The sequence below is a fragment of the Octopus sinensis genome, linkage group LG10 (genome assembly GCF_006345805.1).
Source record: "Octopus sinensis linkage group LG10, ASM634580v1, whole genome shotgun sequence".
Taxonomy (NCBI): domain Eukaryota; kingdom Metazoa; phylum Mollusca; class Cephalopoda; order Octopoda; family Octopodidae; genus Octopus; species Octopus sinensis.
The window spans coordinates 5,676,716-5,704,500 of record NC_043006.1 but is presented as its reverse complement, the minus strand read 5'-3'; the positions used below and the strand labels follow the sequence as shown (position 1 = coordinate 5,704,500).

General features: G+C 37.0%; 1 protein-coding gene across 2 annotated transcripts in view; it reads right to left on the bottom strand.

Annotated features, from left to right (window-relative positions):
• LOC115216379 (unconventional myosin-Id) overlaps nucleotides 1-27,785 on the bottom strand; it is a 141,852-nt gene that overhangs the window by 88,308 nt on the left and 25,759 nt on the right. For both annotated transcript variants that reach the window (XM_029785674.2, XM_036506271.1), the window contains exons 2-3: nucleotides 8,413-8,621; nucleotides 6,544-6,637 (exon numbers count right to left, since the gene is read on the bottom strand). In XM_029785674.2, the coding sequence (XP_029641534.1) occupies nucleotides 6,544-6,637; nucleotides 8,413-8,621 (303 nt within the window). The remainder of the gene's footprint in view (nucleotides 1-6,543; nucleotides 6,638-8,412; nucleotides 8,622-27,785) is intronic.

Below are 27,785 nucleotides of genomic sequence, written 5' to 3'. Positions count from 1 at the left end.
CAGAGCTGTAGTAGAACATATTCATACAAGATGCCATGTGACAGGACTGGACTTGAAGCCAAGTGATTTGGAAGTTAATGACTTGCCTTACTAGCACTTGTGCTGATGGCATGTGAAACATTCGAGCAAGGTCGTCACCAGTGCCGCTGGACTGGCTCCTGTGCAGGTGGCACATAAAAAGCACCATTTGGGCGTGGCCGTTGCCAGTACCACCAAACTGGCCCTCATGCTGGTGGCACGTAAAAGCACCCTCTGCACTCTCGGAGTGGTTGGCATTAGGAAGGGCATCCAGCTGTAGAAACTCTGCCAGATCAAGACTGGAGCCTGGTGCAGCCATCTGGTTTGCCAGCCCACAGTCAAATCGTCCAACCCATGATAGCATGGAAAGCGGACGTTAAACGATGATGATGATGATTGTGTGTGTGCGCTTGCACACACACACATATAAACTCCATAATCATAAACAGTGTGTCCATCTTCATCTTTGTAACATTCACTTATTTGAGTTTATTTGTATAACATCCATCTTACAGTCAGCACAGAAATAATACATTGTGTGCACACATTGTTTCTCTGCATTATATTCTTCTTGTCAGCATTGTACATACTATTTATAATGAACGTAAGTACAATCTATAATGGCCCGTATAACTTGTCACAGCTGCATTGATTTATTGACCAGGAGACAATGTAAATAAAGCCATTGTCAAATGTTATCCTGCAGGTTTGCTTATCAACAGCTGAATTTATGATTGTTAACATGCATTTGTTTGATGTCATTGAATGAGACTAGATTGTCAGGTCTCTGGTTACAGGATTTATTGAGGATATCTATTCATAGAATATCTAAGGTGAGGTCGCTAAGAGAACAACTGGGTGCAAATTACAATGGAGTGAAAAGGTAGTATTATCTATGAAGTATGGTGACAGTTGACAGATAAGGAGTCATTTATAGACAGACAGATGCATGGAAAATAACTAAATCCAGAGGGCTATCAAAATTAACAGAGTGTGGACCATAGCTGGGTTAACAAATGGTGAAGTGTTGCAATCTGACAGGTAACTTCTGCTGTAACAGGTGAAAGATGGAATGGAACTTCTGGAAGAGTAACTTTGCTAGAAAGTTCTCATGTTAGTCTTAGCTTAAGACTATACAGTCATAGTCTAGTTTATTAGACTGACTTATTTACCACAGTTAAACCTGTCTGTGATTGTATCTCATCTCAGACTTAAAAATCTGCAAGAAACTGGAAAGCTGTTGATACACTTTGTCATTTTTAGTTGTAAGTAAGGAAGATGCTGCATTGTTCAGGGTATTCTTGATATGGGTGGAACTAATACTTCATGTTATATTCATGGAACCCTGGTGACTCAAAGATAAAATCACTAAGGTACCAATAACATCTAACACTAAAAGGACTGGCCCCCAACAAACATGCCTGATGTCATAACCATTTTTTTTTTCACAAGATAGTTGTGCAACAGCTCTTTGTTAACCCAGTTGCAGTCATAGAAAATCTGTGAAATTAAACAAAATTTTTTGGCTCATTTAAAACTGGGTCTTTATCTCTCAACACGTATCACTTTTTCAAATCAGTGTTTTTAACCATCCACGCCTTATGACCACATTTCTCCTCTATGTTGTGATGGTGGAATTCTGTTGTTTGACAATGAAGATTCAGTTGCTCAGTCAACTAACTGGCTTACCTGTTCCCGACTTAACATGTAAGTGACTGAGTATTCCACAGATGTGTCCTTGTCATAATTTTCAAGCAGGAAATCAAAATTGAATCAAATTCGATGACTGGCACCTGTGCCAGGGGAGCGCTAACAGCTCCATCTGAGCAGGATCAGTGCCAGAGCAGTTATCTGGCTTCCATGCCAGTGACATGTAAAAAGCAACATTTCAGTGTGATCGTTATCAGTGTTGCCTTACTGGTACATGTGCTGGTGGCATGCGAACAAAACGTTTGAGCGCAGTCGTTGCCAGTGCCGCTGGACTGACTCCTGTGCAGGTGGCACGTAAAAAACACCATTTTGAGCATAGCCATTGCCAGTACTGCCAGACTGACATGTAAAAGCACCCACTACACTCTCGGAGTGGTTGGCATTATGAAGGGCATCCAGCTGTAGAAACTCTGCCATATCAGATTGGAGCCTGGCACAGCCATCTGGTTTGCCAGCCCTCAGTCATTCGTCCAACCCATGCCAGCATGGAAAGTAGACGTTAAATGATGATAATGATGAATCAGAGTGACTCAATGTAAGGCAAGGCTGTGCCTTTTGAATTACAAGTACAATCCACCTGACTGAATTCTATACAGTTTCTACCTTTACAATTTCATCCAAAACTTAGGGGGTCAATCTAAAGGTATAGAAATTGATGTTTGCCCAAGGATCCATACAGTGATATCAAAATTAGGACTTCTTAAATGCAAAACAAGCTTATTAACCATTCCACCTTATTACATCTGTGTGCTGTAAGAGAAGACTAGAAATTTTGGCCACAGGTAGGTCATCTAACCACTAAGTACTGCCTCAGAAAACTAACCAACCCATGCCAGCATCAGCTGATAAACCAAATGCTGATGAACTAAGCTACATAGGATTCCCTGCTTTGTTGTAAACTGATAATGACATTGGTCCTATGTCCAAACATTGAGCTGTGTTCTGAATAATTTATTGAACACAGAGCCCTTTTATATATGAAATATAAATAGCTAAGGCATTTCACTGCTCAAAGTAACATCATAATACACCAAGATACACACCCATCATGTGCTTTATCAGAGATGAATGAAGTAAGAAGAAGATAACATGTTCAAAGTATAATTTACCACAGGGAAATAAGGTGGATTGTGTGAATTTTCCAAAACTCCTCTCACCACCCCCTCGGAAAAATTCTTTCTCATAAATCCCTATATACTCTGAAGCCACGACATCTAAGTAGTATTTTTAGAAAATTTTGTTAAAAAGTATCCATTTCTCTGGATGTTATGAGGCAACAAAGTCAGGGGCATATACATCTGTAGTAATGCTCTTTTATTTATGATTTTTTTATTACGTTTATTTCCTTCATTTTGGCAATGTTCCCTCTCCCCCTCTTCTCTCTCACACACCACACCCCTCTGCAAAGCTTACAGATAGGCTACTGAATTGAAATCTCTATGTTGCTCTGAGGGGAAGGTAAAACTTCACAAACTGCTCCTCCCTCTGTTGTTGGACTACTGTGACGTTTGTTTAAAAAAGAGAGATTATTACTGATAAAATAATGAAAGCAATATTTACTAAGCAAGTGGGCACTATTATACAAAGAAATAATTAGATGTAAAATATCATAAAAATTATTAGAATTTGGAGTTGAATGCAAAAATATTATGAAGTAACTAGCAGAAAACCACCCGGAGGGCAGTCTTTCTGCTAGTTAGTACAATGTCATCTAAGATTATCAGAATTATTACCCATAGAAACAGTAACCCCTGATTAGAAAGGAAATGGAAATTTATGCTTGCACTCTGTGACAATCAATAGTCTTTGACACTTGAAAAAGCTGTATAATTTACAAGAAGACAGGTTTATAAATAATGTTTTATATTCCCACTTACAGGTGTCTTGGTGAATTTAAATCAAGATGAGATAAAGATAGCTACAGAGCAACCATCGTTATTATAAAGCAGGTATGACAGCACTTATTCAAATATATATCATTATGTTGTGCCATGAATACAAAAAATATGTATCCAGGAATATTGTGTATTAATTATGTGTACTATTTCAATCGATGTAAGCAACACATCTCACTAGGGACCTGAGATATCACTTGAGTGTGATATAATGTTAGGAATACCAGTCTGTGTAATGTGAATTATGCTGTATGTAAAGCACTTACCTACCCACGTTTTCCCTCCCATATAAAATGCAGGATATTTTTCCCAAGACTGTTTCCTAAGAATTGAATCTCCCAAGAGTTCTTTTCTTTTCCATATATAATTTCCAATCACCAGACTGCAAAGGGTCATATTGAATATTAAGTAGACTAACCTCGCCCAATTAACTCTGATTCCCAGAAAATCAACACCCTGAGTGTCTACAAACAACCATCTTTTTAGATTACAAAATATACTTTTCTCTCTGACAAATTGTGAAACAATATACTTCTTGATTTATTTGGCTTGATGTCAGATTTATTTTACATCCGAAACAAAAAGAAAAAAATCATTTTTTTACTATTTTCGACATCTAACACACAGCAACAACACCTGAGTACTGTATACAACAATCTCATTATCATCATATTAAAATGAAAGCAAAATCAGTTTCAAAAGAATCAATATGTATACTAATAGCGAACATGTTAGCGAGCATGTAACCATCTTGCCTAGGAACTAGAAATCATTATCATCAAGAGTTTGTAACCAAGCAAGTACAACTTGTTGATTGTAAGTATACATCATCATCGTTTAACGTCCGTTTTCCATGCTAGCATGGGTTGGACGGTTTGACCTGGGTCTGGGAAGCCAGGAGGCTGCACTAGGCTCCAGTCTGATCTGGCAGAGTTTCTACAGCTGGATGCCCTTCCTAATGCCAACCACTCCGTGAGTGCAGTGGGTGCTTTTTACGTGCCACTGGCACAAGTGCCAGGGGAGACTGGCAGCGGCCATGATTGGTTGGTGGTTTTTACATGCCACCAGCATCTATATATATATATATATATATATATATATATATATATATACATACATCTTCATCATCATTTAACGTCCGTTTTCCAAGGCTGGCAACGGCCATGATCGGTTGGTGCTTTTTACATGCCACTGGCACGGAAGCCAGTTGAGGCGGCGCTGGCAACGGCCACGATCGGATGGTGCTTTTTACGTGCCACCGGCACTGGTACCACAACTACAATTTCCATTACAAAATGGAGTCTTGTAAAATAACATTTCCCATGGCTAACAAATTTGTTTTTATGGTAACATCATACTTTATTTAACAAATTACTTCAATCTGTCTTACACTTGAAATATTGTAATTTATATCTAATCTAATTCCTGTATCCCTAAATCTTACAGCTTACTTTAGTCAACTGGGAACGGTGAAGATGACAAACAGAATTGAAACTACGATCCTCCATTATCTGAACAGTTTTTTGTTTTCTTTATCTTTGGATCTTTTCTGTTGCTGTCATAGTTTTGGAAATTTTAAGTTTAAGTGAAAATTTTCAAACTTGGTATATTGATGTCATTTTTCATGCTGAAGCTGATTATGTTATTCACTTGTTCTATAAAAATTTTAGAAGAATGCTACAGAGGTTTAAAGTATGATAATTTTTACCCAATCAGAAAGCGGGATTTGGAAGCTGGCATTTTCTCCATGATACCTATTTAAAATATTTTGCATCTCAACACCTGACGCAATTCCACCTCCCCCAATACTGCACCACCACTCTGTCAAAGGGCATTGTCTTGTGAGTTATTTGGTAACCTCACTTGTGCTGGTGCCATGAAGAAAGCACCCAGTACATACTGTAGAGTGTTGGTGTTCAGAGGGCAGATTGTACTAGAAAACTTGCCAAAGCAGACATTGAAGCATAAGGCAGGATTCTAGTTTGTTGGATCCTGTCAAATCATGCAAACCATGCTAGTATAAAATACAAACATTGATATATATATCATCATCATTATCATCGTTTAACGTCTGTTTTCCGCGCTAGCACAGGTTGGACGGTTTGACTGGGGTCTGGGAAGTCAGGGGCTGCACCAGGCTCCAGTCTGATCTGGCAGAGTTTCTACAGCTGGATGCCCTTCCTAACGCCAACCACTCCGCGAGTATAGTGGGTGCTTTTTACGCGCCACCTGCACAGGTGCCAGGGGGTCCGGCATCGGCCATGATCGGTTGGAGCTTTTAATGTGCCACCGACACGGAAGCCAGCCAAGGCGGGGCTGGCAACGGCCACGTTCGGATGGTGCTTTTTATGTGCCACCGGCACATATATATATATATATATATATATAACTAGAGATATCAATGTCTAGCTGGATATGTGTGTATGAATGTATGTATACACACACACATTGGAGATACTGCTGGCTCCTTATCAAAATACTGCACAGACAAAAACAATTAAATTTGAAAGGTCAATTAGAAGATTCAGAAAAAAACTTAAAATAAAATCTTTCAGTCTGGCCTTATGTTTACACTTTGAATCATATCAACAAAATACCCAGTAACAGGTTAAACTGTAAAATTTTTAGTAACCTGCACTGGAGATGTCAGTCTACCGAGCAGTAAATACATAGTGTATACCTTAATGGTGAAGGCAGCAAGTTTAGTGTATAATTACAAAGTATTACATAAGCCTGTAGCACTGAACCGAAATTCTTTCTTGGAGAAAGAACTGTTGAATCAGTTGAAAATTCAAGCATCATTAACTTTTTTATCCCCTGTACAGTTTCCCCGAATTGTATGACATATCGTTAAAAGAGGCATAACAGATTAATTAATGTATTTCAACGAAAAGGGTATGATATCATTAACTCTAATTACCGTTCCACTTCTTGTTGCCCGCTAATGTTTGTTACAGCTGCAATATATCTCATAATAATCTTTGAGGCTTCAGTCTTCCCAGATCCACTTTCCCCTGAAAGACAATTTAAAGCAACATTCATTATAAAGATAAAAGAACATGTTCATTGAGTCTTGAAAGAATCTAAGGTGCACAATGGCTGCGAGAAAAATTACATTACTATATCAAGTTTATATCTTGCATTATTTATAATATTATTTTATCAAGTTTATATATAACACTAGCAGCTAAGTCCGGTTTCATCTGGTCTGTTTGGATGATGTGGCTGTGATCGTTTTTGATGAGGCATAGTCTATAATCTTATTGTTTTGGGTCCCCTGTTTTATGGAAGAAAGAGGGGCATTCCATTATAAAAAGTTTTAATCGATTTTCTCGGTAAGTATGGGGGCTAGGTAAAAATACAAACTGCATTCCAATCTATGCACCCATCTCCACATGTGTGCCATTTTTCATGCGAATTCACCCAGTCGTTTGGCTGTGAACCTCAAGACAAGAAAGAATACAAACTCGCCCATGTTCAATTTATATTATAGATTACATGGAGGTGCAATGGCCCAGTGGTTAGGGCAGCGGACTCGCAGTCGTAGGTTCGCAGTTTCGATTCCCAGACCGGGCGTTGTGAGTGTTTATTGAGCAAAAACACCTAAAAGCTCCACGAGGCTCTAGCAGGAGGTGGTGGCGATCCCTGCTGTACTCTTTCACCACAACTTTCTCTCACACTTTCTTCTGTTGGCCTGCTCACTTAGCCAGTGGTGTGGCATCCTTTGAAGGCTAAAACAATGCAAAGCGCATTGTGACCAGCGATGTGTAGCAACATCTGATAACCTGGTCGGTCATGGTGATGGTGATATATAACATTACATCAACATTATATGTAACAATACTAAATCACATTTATAGATAACATTATATCAAGTTAAAACATAGCATTGTTATATCAAAATGGTCTGCTTAGCATTCAGATTAATTGTCAAATGCAATGCTTATTAATCTCATTGTTTTGAATTAATCATGTATTATCTTGTAGCTTTGAGATTTCAATCATGTGACTGTATATTTTTAGAATGACATAGTAAAGCAGGTGTGAGAAGTCAGATCTGGTCAATTTCAACACAAAACAGGTAGAATATTACGGCTGGATATGACCAGTTTAAATGCTAAAGGGTTATCATCATCATCATCATTTAACATCCGCTTTCCATGCTAGCATGGGTTGGACGAATGACTGAGGGCTGGCGAACCAGATGGCTGCACCAGGCTCCAATCTGATCTGGCAGAGTTTCTACAGCTGGATGCCCTTGCTAACGCCAACCACTCCGAGAGTGTAGTGGGTGCGTTAACATGCCATCGGCACGAGGGCCAGTCTGGCGGTACTAGCAATGGCCACACATGAAAATGGTGTTTTTTATGTGCCACCTGCACAGGAGTCAGTCCAGCGGCACTGGCAACGACCTCGCTCGAATGTTTTGTTCATGTGCCAGTAAGGCGACGCTGGTAACGATCACGCTCAAATGGTGCTTTTTATGTGCCCACCAGCACGGAAGCCAGACAGCTGCTCTGGCAGTGATACATTTCCTAATAATATTTAATTATCAAAATGCAGTAGGGTTTTGTTTAAGCATTGAATGTCTACAAAGGTTCAGAAGAGTAAAATAGGAATCAAAGATGCCCATAGACAGAAAATGGTTAAGAACCACTGAATTATGTTGACTGAAGTGGAATTAAGTGTTGTGTTCAGGTATTGAAAGATACACCTGAATAGAGTTAAATTATGGGGTGACAGTTTACCATTTTAGTAGCTTCACTGGTGCTAAATAACAATCACTTACCTGATATCACAATGCAAGTATCTTTGTTTGTGCGTTTCATCGTTTTATAAGCACTGTCTGCAAGGGCGAATATATGGGGTGGACGCTCATATAGCTCTCTGCCTTTGTACTCTGATATATAGCTTTCTCCATAGATTTCCATGGATTTGTAAGGATTCAATGAAACAACCACTTCACCAATGTAAGTATAAACTCGATTTTTCTGAAACCTGAAATTCAAAATAATGTGTGAATGGCCAGGTTGGTATGTATGAGTGTATGTATGCATGTATTTATTACATGGAAAAATAATATTTTAAATATCATTTTAAAGAAATAATATTCTAAAGATTATAAACCTGGAAAAGCATAGGACAGGTTATTACACTTGGAAAAGTTCAGGACAATTCATTACATCTGGTAAAGTACAGAACAAGAAGATTTTTACTTGAAATATTGCAGCTAAGGATAAAACTTCAAATATAATATTTAGATTTAGAAAATATTAGTTTTTATTAAACTAAAAATTTTATTTCAAGTTATTACTTCTATTTGTTACTTTTATTGCACTTGTTACTTTTATTAAAAATAACTCAAAATATTTTTTGCACTTCAAAAAAATTAATTTTTTTAAATAATAATTAGAAATTTGAAAATAGGTTATGAAATAATCATAGTACATAATTAGTTAGTACAATAAACAGAATACAAAAATTAGTTATATATTACAGTAAAATCTACCAATAACAACAGATTCACAGTAAAATTTGCTTGAGTTATTGCCAAGTCTTCACATTTTTAGTCTTGACCCAATGCCTATTTTGTACATAATGAATTTGCCTGCCATATATACTATTCTACTTTGCATAAAAACCTAGCTGTATTGGTACTTCTGACTCATTCTCTCATGGCAATTACACAACTGAGCATAATAAATGGGCAAGGGTAATATGTGGTTTTACCCTTAATTCATGTGGCAGGAAGAAAATGGAGGGGATGCATTAACAGCTAGACATTATATTATGTCTATTTTAAACAATTATGAGAATATATATACATGTGTAAAGATTGTGTTTTACATATATAAAGTACCAGTAATTTCTAAAATAGAGAAAGAACAGTTTCTTACAGCTGTTTCTGCCAAGAGGTTCACCCCACTGAAAAGATGGAAATGACATGTGGGGTACTGCGACCTCTTGACAGAAACAGCTGTAAGAAACTGCTCTTCTTTCTCTATTCTAGAAGTTTCTGGTACTTTATATATGTAGAACACAATCTTTACACATGTATATATATTCTCATAATTGTTTAAAATAAATAGACATAATATAATGTCTAACAGTTGATGCATAGCACCTCTGGATCCCCTCTATTTCCTTCTTGCTGTATGTATATATATATATATATATAAACATACACACACATACAGATACCTGTGTGTGTGTGTGTGTGTGTGCCTGTGCAAATGTTTACATTCTGCACTTTGCATGAAAATATACTAAGCTACTAACAATGCTGTATGTTAACAATTCCCCATCAAAAAATCATCGACTGGCTCTTTTGAAGATGAGTGGAAAGGAAAACTCCCTTGCTTAAGAAAATAAAAAGTAAAATGAGGTAAGGGCTAGCTGCATGAAGAACATCTAGTAATAGAACAATGCTCCAGTAATATGTATTTGTCAAACCCATACTGGCATTGGAAAAAAAACAGATATAAAACGAAAGTCCCCTAGTGTTTAGGATGTTAGCCTCACACTTATAGGATCATGGTTTCCTTTCTTGCTTTGTGCTTTGAGCAAAACACCAGTGATCATTTCAGTATCTGACATGTGTCCCATCGTGGACCTGCATAAGGAATGTTGAGTTGACAGAGTGGGCTAATGTACAGCACATTCATTTGATCACTGCAAACAAACAAACCATCTGTGTAGGAGGTTGTTCAGCAACAATTTGTGGAATGCTCATCTGTCATTAACAATGGGAGAATCCGCTATATCTCTATCTATCCGTGTGTGTGTGTGTGTGTGATTTATAATAATATAAAATACAGTTATAATTAAGGGCACAGAGTGGACCATACCTATATGCTGAAAATAGATGCTAAATCGTCCAACCACTCTCAATTATCACTTTATGATTACACACATGTTGAAAGTAAGAAGTAGACTGACAGAAATTCATAAAATGATTCAGATAGGTTTGGATTGATTAATTCCTGGATTAGTTTGATAACTCTTCCTTCATCAGTAAAGAATACTGAGCAAAATGAGACATACGCAGGAGTGGCTGTGTGGTAAGTAGCTTGCTAACCAACCACATGGTTCCGGGTTCAGTCCCACTGCGTGGCAACTTGGGCAAGTGTCTTCTACTATAGCCTCGGGCCGACCAATGCCTTGTGAGTGGATTTGATAGACGGAAACTGAAAGAAGCCTGTTGTATATGTATATATATATATATATGTATATGTATGTATGTATGTGTGTGTGTGTTTGTGTTTGTCTCCCTAGCATTGCTTGACAACCGATGCGGGTGTGTTTACGTCCCTGTCACTTAGCGGTTCTGCAAAAGAGACCGATAGGATAAGTACTAGGCTTACAAAGAATAAGTCCCGGGGTTGATTTGCTCGACCAAGGGCGGTGCTCCAGCATGGCCGCAGTCAAATGACTGAAACAAGTAGAAGAGTATACATACCCACAGAAAAAGAAACACAAAGCTGCAATTACATACAAATACCACGAATATATATGCATCAAATTTCATAGTCTACCTCAAAATGTGTGTATTTGGTCAGAGTAGTACTATATATATAAATATATATATATAAATATATATAAATCTCTAGGTAAATATATTCAATAAGAATATTATGTACTGAATTTATATGTGCTCTATTGTATAAAAATATCAATACTATTAAAGTATTTATATATTCAATATGAGCAATATATACATATATTTTTTAATAATATATTATTATTATTAATATAAGGAAATTAATATCCAACTCATCATAAAGATGTACCCGTGTGAAAGAACTTATTGTATTAAAAATATATATAAATAAATAAATATAAAAATATAAATATAATGTACAAATATTTGATAGTTTAAAAGTTTTGAATTAATTATTTAAAGCATCTTACGATCGTTTCACAAAAGAGTTGTCCCTATAATGAAATCCTATATTGATAAGCATTTATAGACAACACTGCTGCTCTTCAGAGATATAAATATGAATGTTGTATAATATATCGAATGATAGTTTTTTAAAAAAAATTTGGAGTAAAATTGTAAAATGGTGTTTTTTTTTAAATATAAAATAAAAATTAAAATTACTACTTTTGATGAGAGTCTTTAAATCCATATATACTTCCTTAGTTATTCTTCTTCAGTAATCCATAAATAACATTCATACGTAAAATCCATCATATCATGTTGCATTCCCAGTATAGTTCATATATGTATGTGTGTGTAAACTGGCTTTTAGATATGTTGAATTATAAATATAATTGTCAATAATGAAGTTTTAGTAAACCCAAAATTTGCTTTGTAAATTTAAAACTAATTTTAAGAAATTGATCACACTGATCATGCATTAATACTTCTTTCACACATACCATCAATCATTGATTGACAGACACTCACAATATTAGTTTATTTAATTCAGTAACCAATTTTAAGGGAGAGGTTAAATTGAATAATCTTCTGTAGATCAAATAATTAGTTTGGAAGGAAAAAAAATGAATGTTGACTCCAATAGTATTTGAACTTGGGATGTAGATGGATGAATCTAAATACTCCCTACTTTTCACTCAAGTCCAGTGTTTTGTTTGAAGTATAATTCCTGATCATAGAGAAAGAAGTCTGTCAGTTGTTCCTGCTAACAATCAATATTATTCCATTAAATAACTAAAAATTCCCTAAAGTATGTTATTTTGTGGTCAATATGCTGGCCTTATACAAGATTATAATGGAAAGAGAAGCAGCATTCTACAATAATTGGCAATCTGCCATCAACTCTCAGTGGTTAAAATAATTAATACCTTTTACTTCAAATGTGATTTTTCATTGGAAAAATATTCCTTGTATTGAGTAAGTCATGAATGTCACATAGTCTAAAGTTATTTGAAGCGGCAGTAAATGTTTAAGTTGTTGATTTTTGACAATAACCATTTTATGATGCTGCTAATGCCATATAGAAAACGATATCTGAATTCTATGCAGAACATCTGCTTTGCTTTTATGAAATACCATTTCTTGCAATGAAGTCTTGTAGCTCTATGCAGTCTGAGTGTTTGCGAAAATTAGGTGAATTCTTCTTGTTATTGATCTTATTCTTTTACTCTTTTACTTGTTTCAGTCATTTGACTGCAGCCATGCTGGAGCACCGCAAATCGACCCCAGGACTTATTCTTTGTATGCCTAGTACTTATTCTATCGGCCTCTTTTGCCAAACCACTAAGTTACAGGGATGTAAACACACCAGCATCGGTTGTCAAGCGATGTTGAGGGGGATAAACACACACACACACACACACACACATATATATATATTGGCCTGCTCACTTGGCCAGTGGGGTGGCGTCATTCGAAGGCTAAAATAATGCAAAGTGCATTGTGATCAGTGATGTGTAGCAACATCTGATAGCCTGGTCGGTCAAGTGATCACGTGATATATATATATATACATGACAGGCTTCTTTCAGTTTCTGTCTACCAAATCCACTCACAAGACTTTGATCGGCCCAAGGCTATAGTAGAAGACACTTGCCCAAGGTGCAATGCAGTGGGACTGAACCCGGAACCATGTGGTTGGTAAGCAAGCTACTTACCACACAGCTACTCCTGCACCTATGATGAAAAATATTTTTTTAAAGAACAGACTGGTGAACGTATTTAAACAGAAAGACAAATTATAAGGCACCCTGAGTGGGTGACATTCATGGCTTTCTGACAAGTCAGGCAAATGATTTTTTGGGGGGGGCTTTTTTATTAAATTTTTTTTTGCAGTTATGAAGTTTGTTTCCTGACCATGTAGTTTTGAGTTCAGTCTCACTGTATGGGTCTTTGAGAAAGTGTCTTGTACTATAGTCTATGCCTTATGAGTGGATTTTGGTAGACAAAAGCTGAAAGAAGCCTGTTACTTGTGTGTGTGTGTGTGTGTATGTTTCTCTCCTTGTGTTGACATCATGTGATAGTCGTAAAAGAGTGAAACAATCATAAAACCATTTTAATTTCTAACCTTCCCCGCAAAAAAAAACAAGCCCTGTGAGGAAAATGTTACCTTGCTTTGAAACAGGTAAGAAGAGTCACAGAAAATCTGCCTCACAGTATTCCATCTGAACCACGGAAGCATAAAATAAGTGGACACCAAAATGATGTTAATCTATACACTACCCTTCAAAAACAGTCAGTAAGGGTGTGTGTGTGTGTGTGTGTTGTGTGTGTGTGTGTGTGTGTGTGTGTGTCACCATGTAGTTGTACCTGTGGATCTTTATAGGATTGAGGAAGATTAGTAAAACAAACACTTCATTAATCCAGACTTCCTACTCGTTTGAAACTCTAAATTTGTCAGAATAACTCATTAGAATTTCAACTAACATGATTGATTGTGTGGTTATTTTAAAAGACCAACGTATTACAACATATAAAGCAACACACACACACACACATGAGTTTGTGTATAGAATCTATTAATGAATGAAATTCCAACCGAGTCGGATTTATACATTTTATTATTTACAATTAGTAAAAATTCTAAATAAAAAAACATTAGACTAGGTTGATATGTATGTATGTATGTATGCATGCATGTAGAGAATTCACGAAAAAAACAAAAGACGAAGACAGGTGGTGTAGAAAACAAACAGATGTATTAGTATAATGCTTGGGAATTGAAAAAATCTTTAGCATTTCGAGCCTATGTTCTTCTACAGAAAGGAACACAGAAAGAAACAAGGAGAGAAAAAAATGTGTGTAGTGGCTACCGATCTATCATGGCAACATATATATATATATACATACATACATACGTTCGTACGTACGTACGTATGTATGTATGTATGTATGTATGCACATATTTAAATAATAAAATGTATAAGCAAACTTTGAGTTGGTAAAATAAAGTGGTATTGAACCAGTGTGTGTGTTTATTTGAATTTTTATTGGCATAATGACCCTCCCTAGACAAGATTTGCTTCAACATACGAATTCACATATAAAGAATTTTGCAAACCAAATCAAAAATGTGTGCATGTGTGCGTGTGTATGTATGTATATACACACATGCACATATATATATATGTATATATATATATATATATATATATATATACACACACACTCTTTCTCATACGTATGGGCTTTATTAATACTACACTCTTCATTTATATATTTTTCCTCTGTTTCCATTTTAGGTTTGAAGATAAATAGTATTCTATACTGACAGAGCTGCAGACTTCGATTGAGTTGGTGCGTTGCCAAATGTTGCCATGCCAAGTTCTGTTTTATAACCACAAACACATCTTGCCGTTCTCCATTAATATCAATAGCATAAATATTCTTTGCAGTCGGAACACCATCATTCGTACATGTAAGAGTTTTGATTGATCAGAACAATGTTTTTTAATATAAGTTCATCAAAATAGCTGAATGCTTTGCAAAATAATTCTTCAAGTTGAACTCTACTGCTAAGGTTTTATTCTATTGCTATGACGATGGTTAAAACCATGAAGTTTACCATTTAGGTGTCAGATCTAAAAATGTTACTAGTCAGAGTTTAGTGTTTATTTTATTTTGCTTTTAATTCTTTCAATGGAATGTGACCATACTTGATGCTATTACCTTCAAGGATTTTTAAGCAAACATATTGAATCTGGTATTTATTCAGTTTAGTAGTTATCCATTTTTGTCAATTTAAAAAAAAAAAAAACTCTGCTGTAAACAGTCAGAGAACTGTGATAAAGCCTCAGTACACCCTGAGCTGGCAGAAATGTTAGCATGCCGGGTGAAATGGTTAGCAGTATTTCGTCTACTGCTACGTTCTGAGTTCAAATTCTGCCGAGGTCGACTTTGCCTTTCATCCTTTCGGGGTCGATTAAATAAGTACCAGTTACGAACTGGGGTCGATGTAATCGACTTCATCACTTTGTCTGTCCTTGTTTGTCCCCTCTGTGTTTAGCCTCTTGTGGGTAGTAAAGAAATAGGTAATTGACTTCAGTTGTGATGCTGGGATTAAGAAGGCTCTTTAGTATAGTTGATGTTAAGGCAACCTCTACTGCGCTGGCCCCACAATTAAATGCACTCAGTACACTCGAAAGTGGCTAGTTTTGAGAAGCCCCCCCCCACCAGCATGGAATCCATGAGAAAAGACATTAGAGCAAGATGTGGACCTCCAACCCATTGGATCCTGTCAAACCATTCAACCCATGACATGGAAAATACGATGTACAATGATTATATATATATAATTATTAATATTAGGGAGGTTATTTCTGGGTCCACAGGGGAGAGAAATTCAATTGAGTGGTACTAAAATGAATTACTGTATTATATACATATATCGATAGGTTTAAGAGACAGAATTACCTTCAAGCAGCTCAATCAACATTGAATGACATTATCTATGATAGAGATATATAAGATTAAATTTTATCAAAACTAACATCTACAATTTTTATTCTGAATCCTATATTAAATTATATAGACTACGTGCATTTCATGATAATGTCGTTCAATGTTGATTGGGTTGCTTGAAGATGGTTCTGTCTCTTAAACCTATCTATCTATCTATATATATATATAGCACTTACATAGTTTCCTTTGACTAAATTCTATGAACAAAGTATTGGTCCACCTGAAGTGAGTCATTTACCCAATGCACCACACACATGAATCCAGCTAAGAACTTGATAATTACAAAGTGAACATGTGAACATATTTCAGTAACACATGAAACTAAAGCTGACCATTGCAGGTATTAACATTTTAAAATTTCACTCAATCTATTGTTTTCACTTAGAAAATAGTAATCTAAAGCATTGGTATTATGCATTATAAATTATCCTGATTTGGCAGGATTTATTTCTAAATTACAAATTTATTTCTCCATGAAATAGAAAGACTAAGAGTTTCCACACAAGATAGCTATGTTACTTGAGGAAGGACATCTGAAATCAATGGCGATACCTCTTGATCCAGTTCTTTTTAAATCTATTTCATATAGAACATCATCATCATCGTTTAACGTCTGTTTTCCATGCTAGCATGGGTTGGACGGTTCGACCAGGGTCTGGTAAGCCATGGATGCTGCACCAGGCTCCAGTCTGATCTGGCAGTGTTTCTACAGCTGGATGCCCTTCCTAATGCCAACCACTCCGTGAGTGTAGTGGGTGCTTTTTATGTGCCACCGGCACAGGGGCCAGAGGAGGTTGGCAACGGCCACGATCGGTCGGTGCTTTTTTTATGAACTCGAAATACATGCATCTTTGTACGATATTATGCCAAATTCTAAATACAAATAAAGCAGGATCATGATTCATGTTTATGGCTTAGGACTTAGTTGAACAGTGAATATTATTGTGCTATTCTCTCATGATTCAATATGACAAAGAATTCCAACAGAATGGTGATCTTTAGGACACTTTTTAAAAATATGCTAAACTAACTAAAATGACCTCCAGTACTTGTATGTTGCTTCACCAACTCTAACAAGAGAGTATGTAGAACATACCGAAAACTACACTCACTGTAGCAGAATGAATTAAAAATTTGAAAGGAATTTAGCCTAGTGTTCTACATTTTCAGCCACTCTATCCTAATTTTAACAGAAATAATTGACATAACATACTTAACAACATCAGCAATATCATTTAATATCTAACTAGCTTTTAATTGCTTACATATATACCAGTTATCGAGAGTGTGTTTAATATGTAAATTGGTCTATCCAGTTGTGTTAAATTGCTAAGCTTAGTAAGTATTTAAGAAATGCATTCATAGATAGTCGACAGGTTGGATGTGGTGCTGATGAAAGAGCAATAACTTTTAAAATATGTATATACACCCATTATATTTTTTTTCTATCTTCAATCACATTGTTTTCACAGACATATTTGTATACAAGAGGTCATAACTTGTAGTGCTGGCTCTGAATTCCATAGAAAATCTATAGAGAAAAACTTAAAAGTGCTATTATCTTTTATTTACAGAACAAGATTAAATTTGGAACATCCTTATAACAGATTATTCATGCTAGTCTTAGAGACAACAGTGCATAAACACTGAACGGTCAACATAAGAATCAGAATTCTTTATTCTGCTCAAGTTATTGTATGAGGTCTTTGAGAAAACACTGCTCGCTTCTATTAATGTTGAATGGTGACCTAACTAGATGGCAGCATGAAGCAACATTATGAAATCTACATCACAGAATTGAAATCGAAGATATATGTTACTCAGCTAACCTACAGTTGATATAAGGTTGTATTAATCATCAAATAACATTATTGAAATCTATATGATAGTACTGAAATTAAAGATATGTTACAGATATATGTTACTTAGCTAATGTTAAATTATTAACTGATAACCTAATGATTTGGCAATATTGATTACCATAGACCTGACTATATGGCAGCATTAATATTCATAGAATATAATGGGATCTACATCGTAGCTCTGGGATTGAAGATATATGTTACAGTTACATGAAACTTGACTCACTTCACTTCATCTTCCCATAAAATAGATTCTTTTCCAGTTAAAGTAAAGAATAGTGTTCTAATATGTAGGACTTGGTTCAAGAATTTGGTAAACCATATTGCTAGTTCTAGCACTGAAATGGTTGATGTAAAAATAGCAAGTGGTAGGGGAAGAAAAAGGGTCAGATAGATGATAGAGGAGAATACTCAAGTTGTGACAGAACATGGTCATGGGAAAAAAATGTACAATGTGACACAGGAAGAATATGTAGGAAGAAGTACGGCACAGACAAGAAAGAAAGAAGTGAGAAGGGAACTAGGGCAAAATAAGACCATTTTACAGAATGTGGAAACAGGTAAATTGAGATGTTAGTCAGCCTAAAATAAATAGCAGATATCTTATATTTCAAAGTGCTTATTGTTTAAGCTATAGCTGTACTAAGACCAAGCAAAGAGCATGACATAATTAATTATGTAAGTTTATTTTTAATTTACAGAAATCTACATTAAAAAATAATGGAATGCTTTATTTTCTGAATAGGTTTGCAACAAAAAGAAAACAATTCTGACACAGTTTAAGTATCCAGAGAAAGATATGAGTCATTTGGTGAAGAGAACAGATTCGAGGCAGGGCGAGGGCAGTGGGGGTTATTACTGCTTTTACATGATGTCAAATCTCCATCCCTTCAAGCAAAGACTGGAGCAAAATCTTAAGTAGGTTTTCAACTGTAATTGTAAAGAAGAACGCTTGTGTTGAAATGTGAACTTGATAAAGTAGAATAAGTAATTGACATAAAAGTTAAATAAAAGAGAATTACAGCATCTGTTTTGAGTCCATGATGTAGTTATAGAATGCTATACATACTTTGATCAGGTTTACTCTTTCTGCTTTTTAACATTGTAATGCTATAGTTGCTGCTTTTAAATGCCATATATATATATATATGTGTGAATGTGTATATGTGTATATATATATATATATATATATATATATATATATATATATATAGAAATTAAATATAAAATATAAATTACAAAGTGGGACAAGAACGCAAAAACACACAAAGAGACGACACAAAAAAACAGACGGGTCACTCGAAGCCTCTAATCTTCAGTCGGAACCGGATCATCTTAGCAATTTCGGCTATATATGTGTGTGTGTGGAGGTGCAATGGCCCAGTGGTTATGACAGCGGACTCGCGGTTGTAGGATCACGGTTTCAATTCCAAGACCGGGCGTTGTGAGTGTTTATTGAGGGAAAACATCCAAAGCTCCACGGCTCCGGCAGGGAGTGGTGGTGGCAATCCCTGCTGTACTCTTTCGCCACAACTTTCTCTCACTCTTTCTTCTGTTGGCCTGCTCGCTTAGCCAGCGGGGTGGCGTCATTTGTGAAGCGCATTGTGACCAGCGATGTGTAACAACATCTGATAGCATGGTCGGTCACGGTGATATATATATATATATGTGTGTGTGTGAATGTGTGTATGTATATGTGTGTGTGCACGTGCCTATATATATGTTATATTATATAAAATAGAGATGTGTGCACATTCACTTTTAAGGCAAAAACTTCCATACTTCTGATGCTTGAATAATTTGACCTTGGACATATAATAGGGACTTCATTTGATATTTTTATTAAAATTTTTTTCAAAATAAAAAATTTCGCTTTTTATATTACATTCATGTTTTTCAAAGATTTTTAAATATTTACTTTTGGTTTTCTACCATCCGTAATGTAACATCTCTTTATGTATCTATATAGGGGCTGGAGCCTGGTGCAGGCCTGGGCTTCCCAGACCCCGGTCGAACCGTCCAACCCGTGCTAGCACGGAAACGGACGTTAAACGATGATGATGATGATGATCTCTTGTTTTCATTTTCATTTTTCAGATGCTATTCTTTTCATGCGCCATTGACTCACTTTCATGTTATTGTTTTCACTTTAAGTCTAAGTTTTGAATCGCTATTTACAAACAAACAACAAATTACTGACAGAAAGAAGTTTACAATTACTGATGTAAGTAATTTCATAATTTACTGACAGAAGCATCTTCATTAATTTCACTTCAATCCATACCGTTTTTTGTTTTTCTGTTGTTGACAGTTTCTCTCTGGTTCCTTCCATACTGGTTCCTTGGTTCACTGAGTGACAAATTTTGCTTCAACCCGTACAATACTATATTTTCCATTAAAATTTATTATTTACTTTCTGCCTGTCGTATTAAGAAATATAATTTATAAGACCCATCTACGGTCACCCAACAATGTAAAACAGTGAAGCTTCACAAAGAAGATCATCTCATTGCAACAGCTCAGCTACTGGGAAAGGCTGAAACCACTAAGACTCTACTCCCTGGAGTGAAGACTGGATAGGTATGCAGTAATTTGGCATTGTAAGCTACACAAATGCCAGAACGGTATGACATTGTACAGTGCCAAAGACCCCAGCAATGCCATCATGCTTCAGGACCAGTTACTGCAATAGCCTGGGATTCAGGGATGCACAGCTTTTTAATGTTCTCCCAAAGAGCCTGAGGGACCTACACAAAGTGGATGTACTCTTTACTCTTTTACTTGTTTCAGTCATTTGACTGTGGCCATGCTGGAGCACTGCCTTTAATCGAGCAACTCGACCCCGGGACTTATTCTTTTGTAAGCTCAGTACTTATTCTATCGGTTCTTTTGCCGAACCGCTAAGTAACGGGGACGTAAACACACCAGCATCAGTTGTGAATCAATGCTAGGGGGACAAACACAGACACACAAGCACACATATGCATATATATATATATATATATATATATATATATACGACGGGCTTCTTTCAGTTTCCGTCTATCAAATCCACTCACAAGGCTTTGGTCGGCCCAAGGCTATAGTAGAAGACACTTGCCCAAGGTGCCACGCAGTGGGACTGAACCCGGAACAAGCTACTTACCACACAGCCACACCTGCGCCTATGTAGTTGTTTTCAAATAAAAACTGGATCTTTTCATGTCGAAAGTCCCAGATGAACCTACCTCGTGGCAAGAGGTGCAAATGAGGGTAGTAACATCAAACTCCCTTATTCACCAAATACTACATATTAGAGGTGGCTCTCAATAATAACAGTATAGCAAAATGGCGGTGCCCCAGCATGGCCACAGCTCTGAGCTGAAACTACAAAAAAGTATATATGCTGTACATTTCGGTGTATAAGATGACCTTTTAGAGCCGAAAAATCACACCAAAACTGAGGGTCATCTTATATAACAGTAACAAAAAGCGAACTTTACATCTTGTGGTCTATTTGTACAGAAAACCAGGTCTAATCTTAATTTAATACTGACGACAGTCTCTGTGCAGTAACTACCGCTGTAAGTACTTGTATTTAAAACAATTCACATTAATATACGACACTAATAATGTAATAGAACTGCCATTATCTAAAAATTTACAATCCACAGAAAACCTTTTATTTCTCACTAAGATTATCAATTTTAATAAAGAGTATTACAAAATATGTTAAACCAAGATTACCAATTTTGATAAAAATACAAAAAATTAAACATACCACATACACTTTGTTATTTAGATATGTTTCAAACATTTAATCCTTCAAAATTGCTACAATCATCACCATCTGACCCCAAAAGTTCGTCAAGCAAGTTTTTCTCCCTGGATTCGGATAGTGATAGTACGTAAAAAGCACTATCCGAACTGTGGCCGTTGCCAGTGCTGCCTCAACTGGCTTCCATGTCAGTGGCACATAAAAACACCATCCAAATCGTGGCCGAAGCCAGTGCCGCCTCGACTGGCTTCTGTGCAGGTGGCACGTAAAATGCACCAATCCGACCGTGGCCGATGCCAGCCTCACCTGGCACCAGTGCAGGTGGCATGTAAAAAGCACCCACTACACTCATGGAGTGGTTGGCGTTAGGAAGGGCATCCAGCTGTAGAAACTTTGCCAGATAAGACCGGAGCCTGGTGCAGCCTTCTGGCTTCCCAGATCCCCGGTCGAACCGTCCAACCCATGCTAGCATGGAGAATGGACGTTAAACGATGATGATGATGATGATGAATGTGGCGGAAGTCGTTCTCTGCACATTTTCAGTGTTTATTGCTCCTGAGCATCTGCCACATTCAAAAACTATCTTCCCAGTTTGCCTTCCTTTGATATTGCTGCACCTCTTATGTGTCCATAGCTTACACTTGGTGCATCTTATAGAGTTTCTACCTACGCCTTTTCTACTGATATAACGTTTGGCACTAGGAAGGGCATCCAGCTGTAGAAACTCTGCCAGATCAAGATTGAAGCCTGGTGCAGCCAGCCCTCAGTCATACGTCCAACCCATGCTAGCATGGAAAGCGGACGTTAAACGATGATGCAATTAATTTTTCTTTGCTCTCTTGGTTTTATGTCACATTTCTCAAGAAATATAACAAATTAATTAAATGGTGTCTCAGTTTATTGAGCAACATTTTTTTAATGACCATTGACTTTTACCTGTTTTACCTGCTTCGTAGTTATCTGCTCATTAAAGATATGAGGTATAAATGCAATTACTGATAATACACTTCTCTAATCATAATCCAATGAAACAATTGAGTGTTGTATGCTTTTATACTAAACCTGATGTCTGACTTTCCTCAGCTGAGATAGCATTTAGTTATGATTATTGTTCAATCTTATCACTTGGGTGTTGGCCAATAAAGAATGAGGGTCATTTCAGTTGCTCTTTTTAACATCAGAAAAGTCTCTCACTTGCAAATAATATTAATTACCGAGATAAACTCATAAAATGGAGGTCATAACCAGTGTCGCCATTTTTGTATTTTTTTACAAAATATTTTTGGTATGACATGATTTCATAAAAAAATTAAAAAAAGGCATCAAAACACTATCTTTGGTTAGTCATTTCCTTGAAATACCACTTGACCACCACAACTGTATGATACAAATACTTGACAATACCTGCTTTAATACTGCTTTTTAGGCAGGGCAAATTCTAATGTGGAAATGAGTTCATGTTACACATTTAATGACTAGACCATTAAGCAACTAAAGGAATATTACATTTATTTTTTTTTCTTTTTGATGACTAATAACTTTTACTCTCTCTCTCTTGATGTATTCTCGTTATCTTGAAGGCTTTTCAGCAAAAACATAAACTTTCTGTTACTTAGTCATCGCAAGTAACTTGTGATATCAATTATACTAACGGATACCAGTGCCAGTGGCACGTAAAAAGCACCATCCGAACGTGAAGATGTCAGCGCCACCTCGACTGGACTCCGTGCTGGTGCACGTAAAAGGCACCAACCGATCGTGGCCGTTGCCAGCCTCGCCTGGCACCTGTACTGGTGGCACGTAAAAAGCACCCACTACACTCATGGAGTGGTTGGCGTTAGGAAGGGCATCCAGCTGTAGAAACTTTGCCAGATAAGACCGGAGCGTGGTGCAGCCTTCTGGCTTCCCAGATCCCCGGTCGAACCGTCCAACCCATGCTAGCATGGAGAACGGACGTTAAACGATGATGATGATGATGATGAATGTGGCGGAAGTCGTTCTCTGCACATTTTCAGTGTTTATTGCTCCTGAGCATCTGCCACATTCAAAAACTATCTTCCCAGTTTGCCTTCCTTTGATATTGCTGCACCTCTTATGTGTCCATAGCTTACACTTGGTGCATCTTATAGAGTTTCTACCTACGCCTTTTCTACTGATATAACGTTTGGCACTAGGAAGGGCATCCAGCTGTAGAAACTCTGCCAGATCAAGATTGAAGCCTGGTGCAGCCAGCCCTCAGTCATACGTCCAACCCATGCTAGCATGGAAAGCGGACGTTAAACGATGATGCAATTAATTTTTCTTTGCTCTCTTGGTTTTATGTCACATTTCTCAAGAAATATAACAAATTAATTAAATGGTGTCTCAGTTTATTGAGCAACATTTTTTTAATGACCATTGACTTTTACCTGTTTTACCTGCTTCGTAGTTATCTGCTCATTAAAGATATGAGGTATAAATGCAATTACTGATAATACACTTCTCTAATCATAATCCAATGAAACAATTGAGTGTTGTATGCTTTTATACTAAACCTGATGTCTGACTTTCCTCAGCTGAGATAGCATTTAGTTATGATTATTGTTCAATCTTATCACTTGGGTGTTGGCCAATAAAGAATGAGGGTCATTTCAGTTGCTCTTTTTAACATCAGAAAAGTCTCTCACTTGCAAATAATATTAATTACCGAGATAAACTCATAAAATGGAGGTCATAACCAGTGTCGCCATTTTTGTATTTTTTTACAAAATATTTTTGGTATGACATGATTTCATAAAAAAATAAAAAAAGGCATCAAAACACTATCTTTGGTTAGTCATTTCCTTGAAATATCACTTGACCACCACAACTGTATGATACAAATACTTGACAATACCTGCTTTAATACTGCTTTTTAGGCAGGGCAAATTCTAATGTGGAAATGAGTTCATGTTACACATTTAATGACTAGACCATTAAGCAACTAAAGGAATATTACATTTATTTTTTTTTCTTTTTGATGACTAATAACTTTTACTCTCTCTCTCTTGATGTATTCTCGTTATCTTGAAGGCTTTTCAGCAAAAACATAAACTTTCTGTTACTTAGTCATCGCAAGTAACTTGTGATATCAATTATACTAACGGATACCAGTGCCAGTGGCACGTAAAAAGCACCATCCGAACGTGAAGATGTCAGCGCCACCTCGACTGGACTCCGTGCTGGTGGCACGTAAAAGGCACCAACCGATCGTGGCCGTTGCCAGCCTCGCCTGGCACCTGTACTGGTGGCACGTAAAAAGCACCCACTACACTCACAGAGTGGTTGGCATTAGGAAGGGCATCCAGCTGTAGAAACTCTGCCAGATCAGACTAGAGCCTGGTGCAGCCTCCTGGCTTCCCAGACCCTGGTTGAGCCGTCCAACCCATGCTAGCATGGAAAACGGATGTTAAACAATGATGATGATGATGATGATACATTTGTTGGAATGGGGAAGGTAAACAGTGACATGGCTAAATTTGCCTCCTTTCAGACAGTCCATATCATAATTAGACTGCTAATTTGGTGAAGATATATTTAATGAATAGGACATTCCTACACATTTCAATTCCTACACATTGCAAAAGAAATATTAGTTAAGGCCTAATATGTTTTTATTTGGATGTAGACATCTCAAGGCACATATTTCATTTTTTACCAAAAGAATATCTGTAATCCAAAGCCACTCTACAAATCACAATGGGCTAAAAATTACTAAGTAAGCTAAACTGAAACACCACCCCAACAAAATATAGCTGATCAACCGTATATTGAAGGCGGTGAGCTGGCAGAAATGTTAGCATGCCGGGCGAAATGCGTAGCTGTATTTCGTCTGCCGCTATGTTCTTAGTACAAATTCCACCGAGGTCAACTTTGCCTTTCATCCTTTCGGGGTCGATAGATTAAGTACCAGTTATGCACTGGGGTCGATGTAATCGACTTAATCCGTTTATCTGTCCTTGTTTGTCCCCTCTGTGTTTAGCCCCTTGTGGGTAGTAAAGAAATACATATATTAAAGCAAGCAGAAAGTTGTAATGGCAAACTTTTTAAAGTCAACTCATAACAAAAAGAGTTGTATAATGATATGGTGCTCATGATAAGATTATTTACGATACGTATAGGCGCAGGAGTGGCTGTGCGGAAAGTAGCTTGCTAACCATGGGCAAGTGTCTTCTGCTATAGCCCCGGGCCTACCAATGCCTTGTGAGTGGATTTGGTAGATGGAAACTGAAAGAAGCCTGTCATATATATGTATATATATATATATGTGTATGTGTGTGTGTTTGTGTGTGTGTGTTTGTCTCCCTAGCATTGCTTGACAACCGATGCTGGTGTGTTTACGTCCCCGTCACTTAGCGGTTCGGCAAAAGAGACCGATAGAATAAGTACTGGGCTTACAAAGAATAAGTCCCGGGGTCGAGTTGCTCGACTAAAGGCGGTGCTCCAGCATGGCCACAGTCAAATGACTGAAACAAGTAAAAGAATAAAAAGAATATAACAAACAAGGCCTGATCAATAAGTATCCGGACTGTTGCTATTACAACGAAGCTAGAACATGTAGAGTGAAGCCGCTTTTGCAAAGACTGACTTTAAACTCTGCTGTGCATTCACACTGAATTTTAACATTCTAACTCACTTCTGCTGTTTAACAGCAGTGGTTGGAGGGAACGTGTAGCGTGTGATCATCGTATTGACCATGACAAAGTTGCCCAAAGGCCCATGCAAGGTTGCAGAAAGTGTATGGAGAGGAGTGTATGAGCCGCTCACAAGTGGTTCTGATGTTTTCAAGGTGGCACAAAAAAATGTCGATATTAACGAACGTTCTTGGAGACCTGCAACCAGAAGAACTGAGGAAAACATTGCATGCAGCTGTGAGGGGAAAACGTCGAATCACCACCCTTGAGTTATCAGAGGATGTGCAGATTAGTTGCAGTTCAGTCCATTACCACTGAAGATTTGGGTATGAGATGCATGTCTGCCAACTCTGTGCCAAAAACTGCTTTCAGCTGACCAAAGAAACACTCAGGTTTCAGTTGCACAAGATCTCCTTGATTGTGTCGGGAACGATGAAAACTTTCTGTAAACTTTGTGTAGGCCTCTGAGCAGGTATCGCCAAGCTTTTTGCAAAATTTGATGCAGATGCTCTGCTCAACCTTCCTTGTCATGGTCAATGCGATGATCATGCACTACACATGTTCCTTCCAAGCACTGCTGTAAACAGCAGAAGGGAGCTGGAACGTTAAAACTCAGTGCACATGCACTGCAGAATGCAAGGTCAATCTCTGCCAAGCAGCTTCACCGTATGCTTTAGCTTCATTACCATGGCAACAGTTCAGATACTTATTAATCAGACCACAATATATACAGAAATATATATATGTACATACATAATATATGCATACATATATATACCAGATACATATGCACACCTGCATATACATACATTATCTCTCTCTCTCTCTCTCTCATATATATATATATATATATATATATATATATATATATATATATATATATATATATATATGTATATAAGGCGAGCTGGAAGAAATGTTAGCATGTCGGGCGTTACGTTCTGAGTTTAAATTCCGCCGAGGTTGACTTTGCCTTTCATCCTTTTGGGGTCAATAAATTAAGTACCAGTTACGCACTGGGGCCGATGTAATCGACTTAATCCGTTTGTCTGTCCTTGTTTGTCGCCTCTGTGTGTAGCCCCTTGTGGGTAGTAAAGAAATATATATATATATTTATATATATATATAAAATACAAAATGGGACAAGAACGCAAAACATCCAGACAACCAGGTGTTACAAAAAGGGGACAACAAAATATCCAGACAGACGATACAAAGAAAACAAGGACAGGTCATTCAAAGTTTTCTATCCTCAGTCAAGAACCAGATCATCCTCGCATATATACACACACACACACACACACACACACACACATACATAATACATACTCACACATATGTTGTCTCGTTATTAGACTCTTCTCCAATCTGAAGAGGTTTTTGCCTTGCAAGCTCCCTTGTGCTAATTCACATGAAAAACACCTGTATTGGTCCATGAAAAATGCACCTGTACCAGTCTGCATAATAAACACCCAAGCCAATGCAATG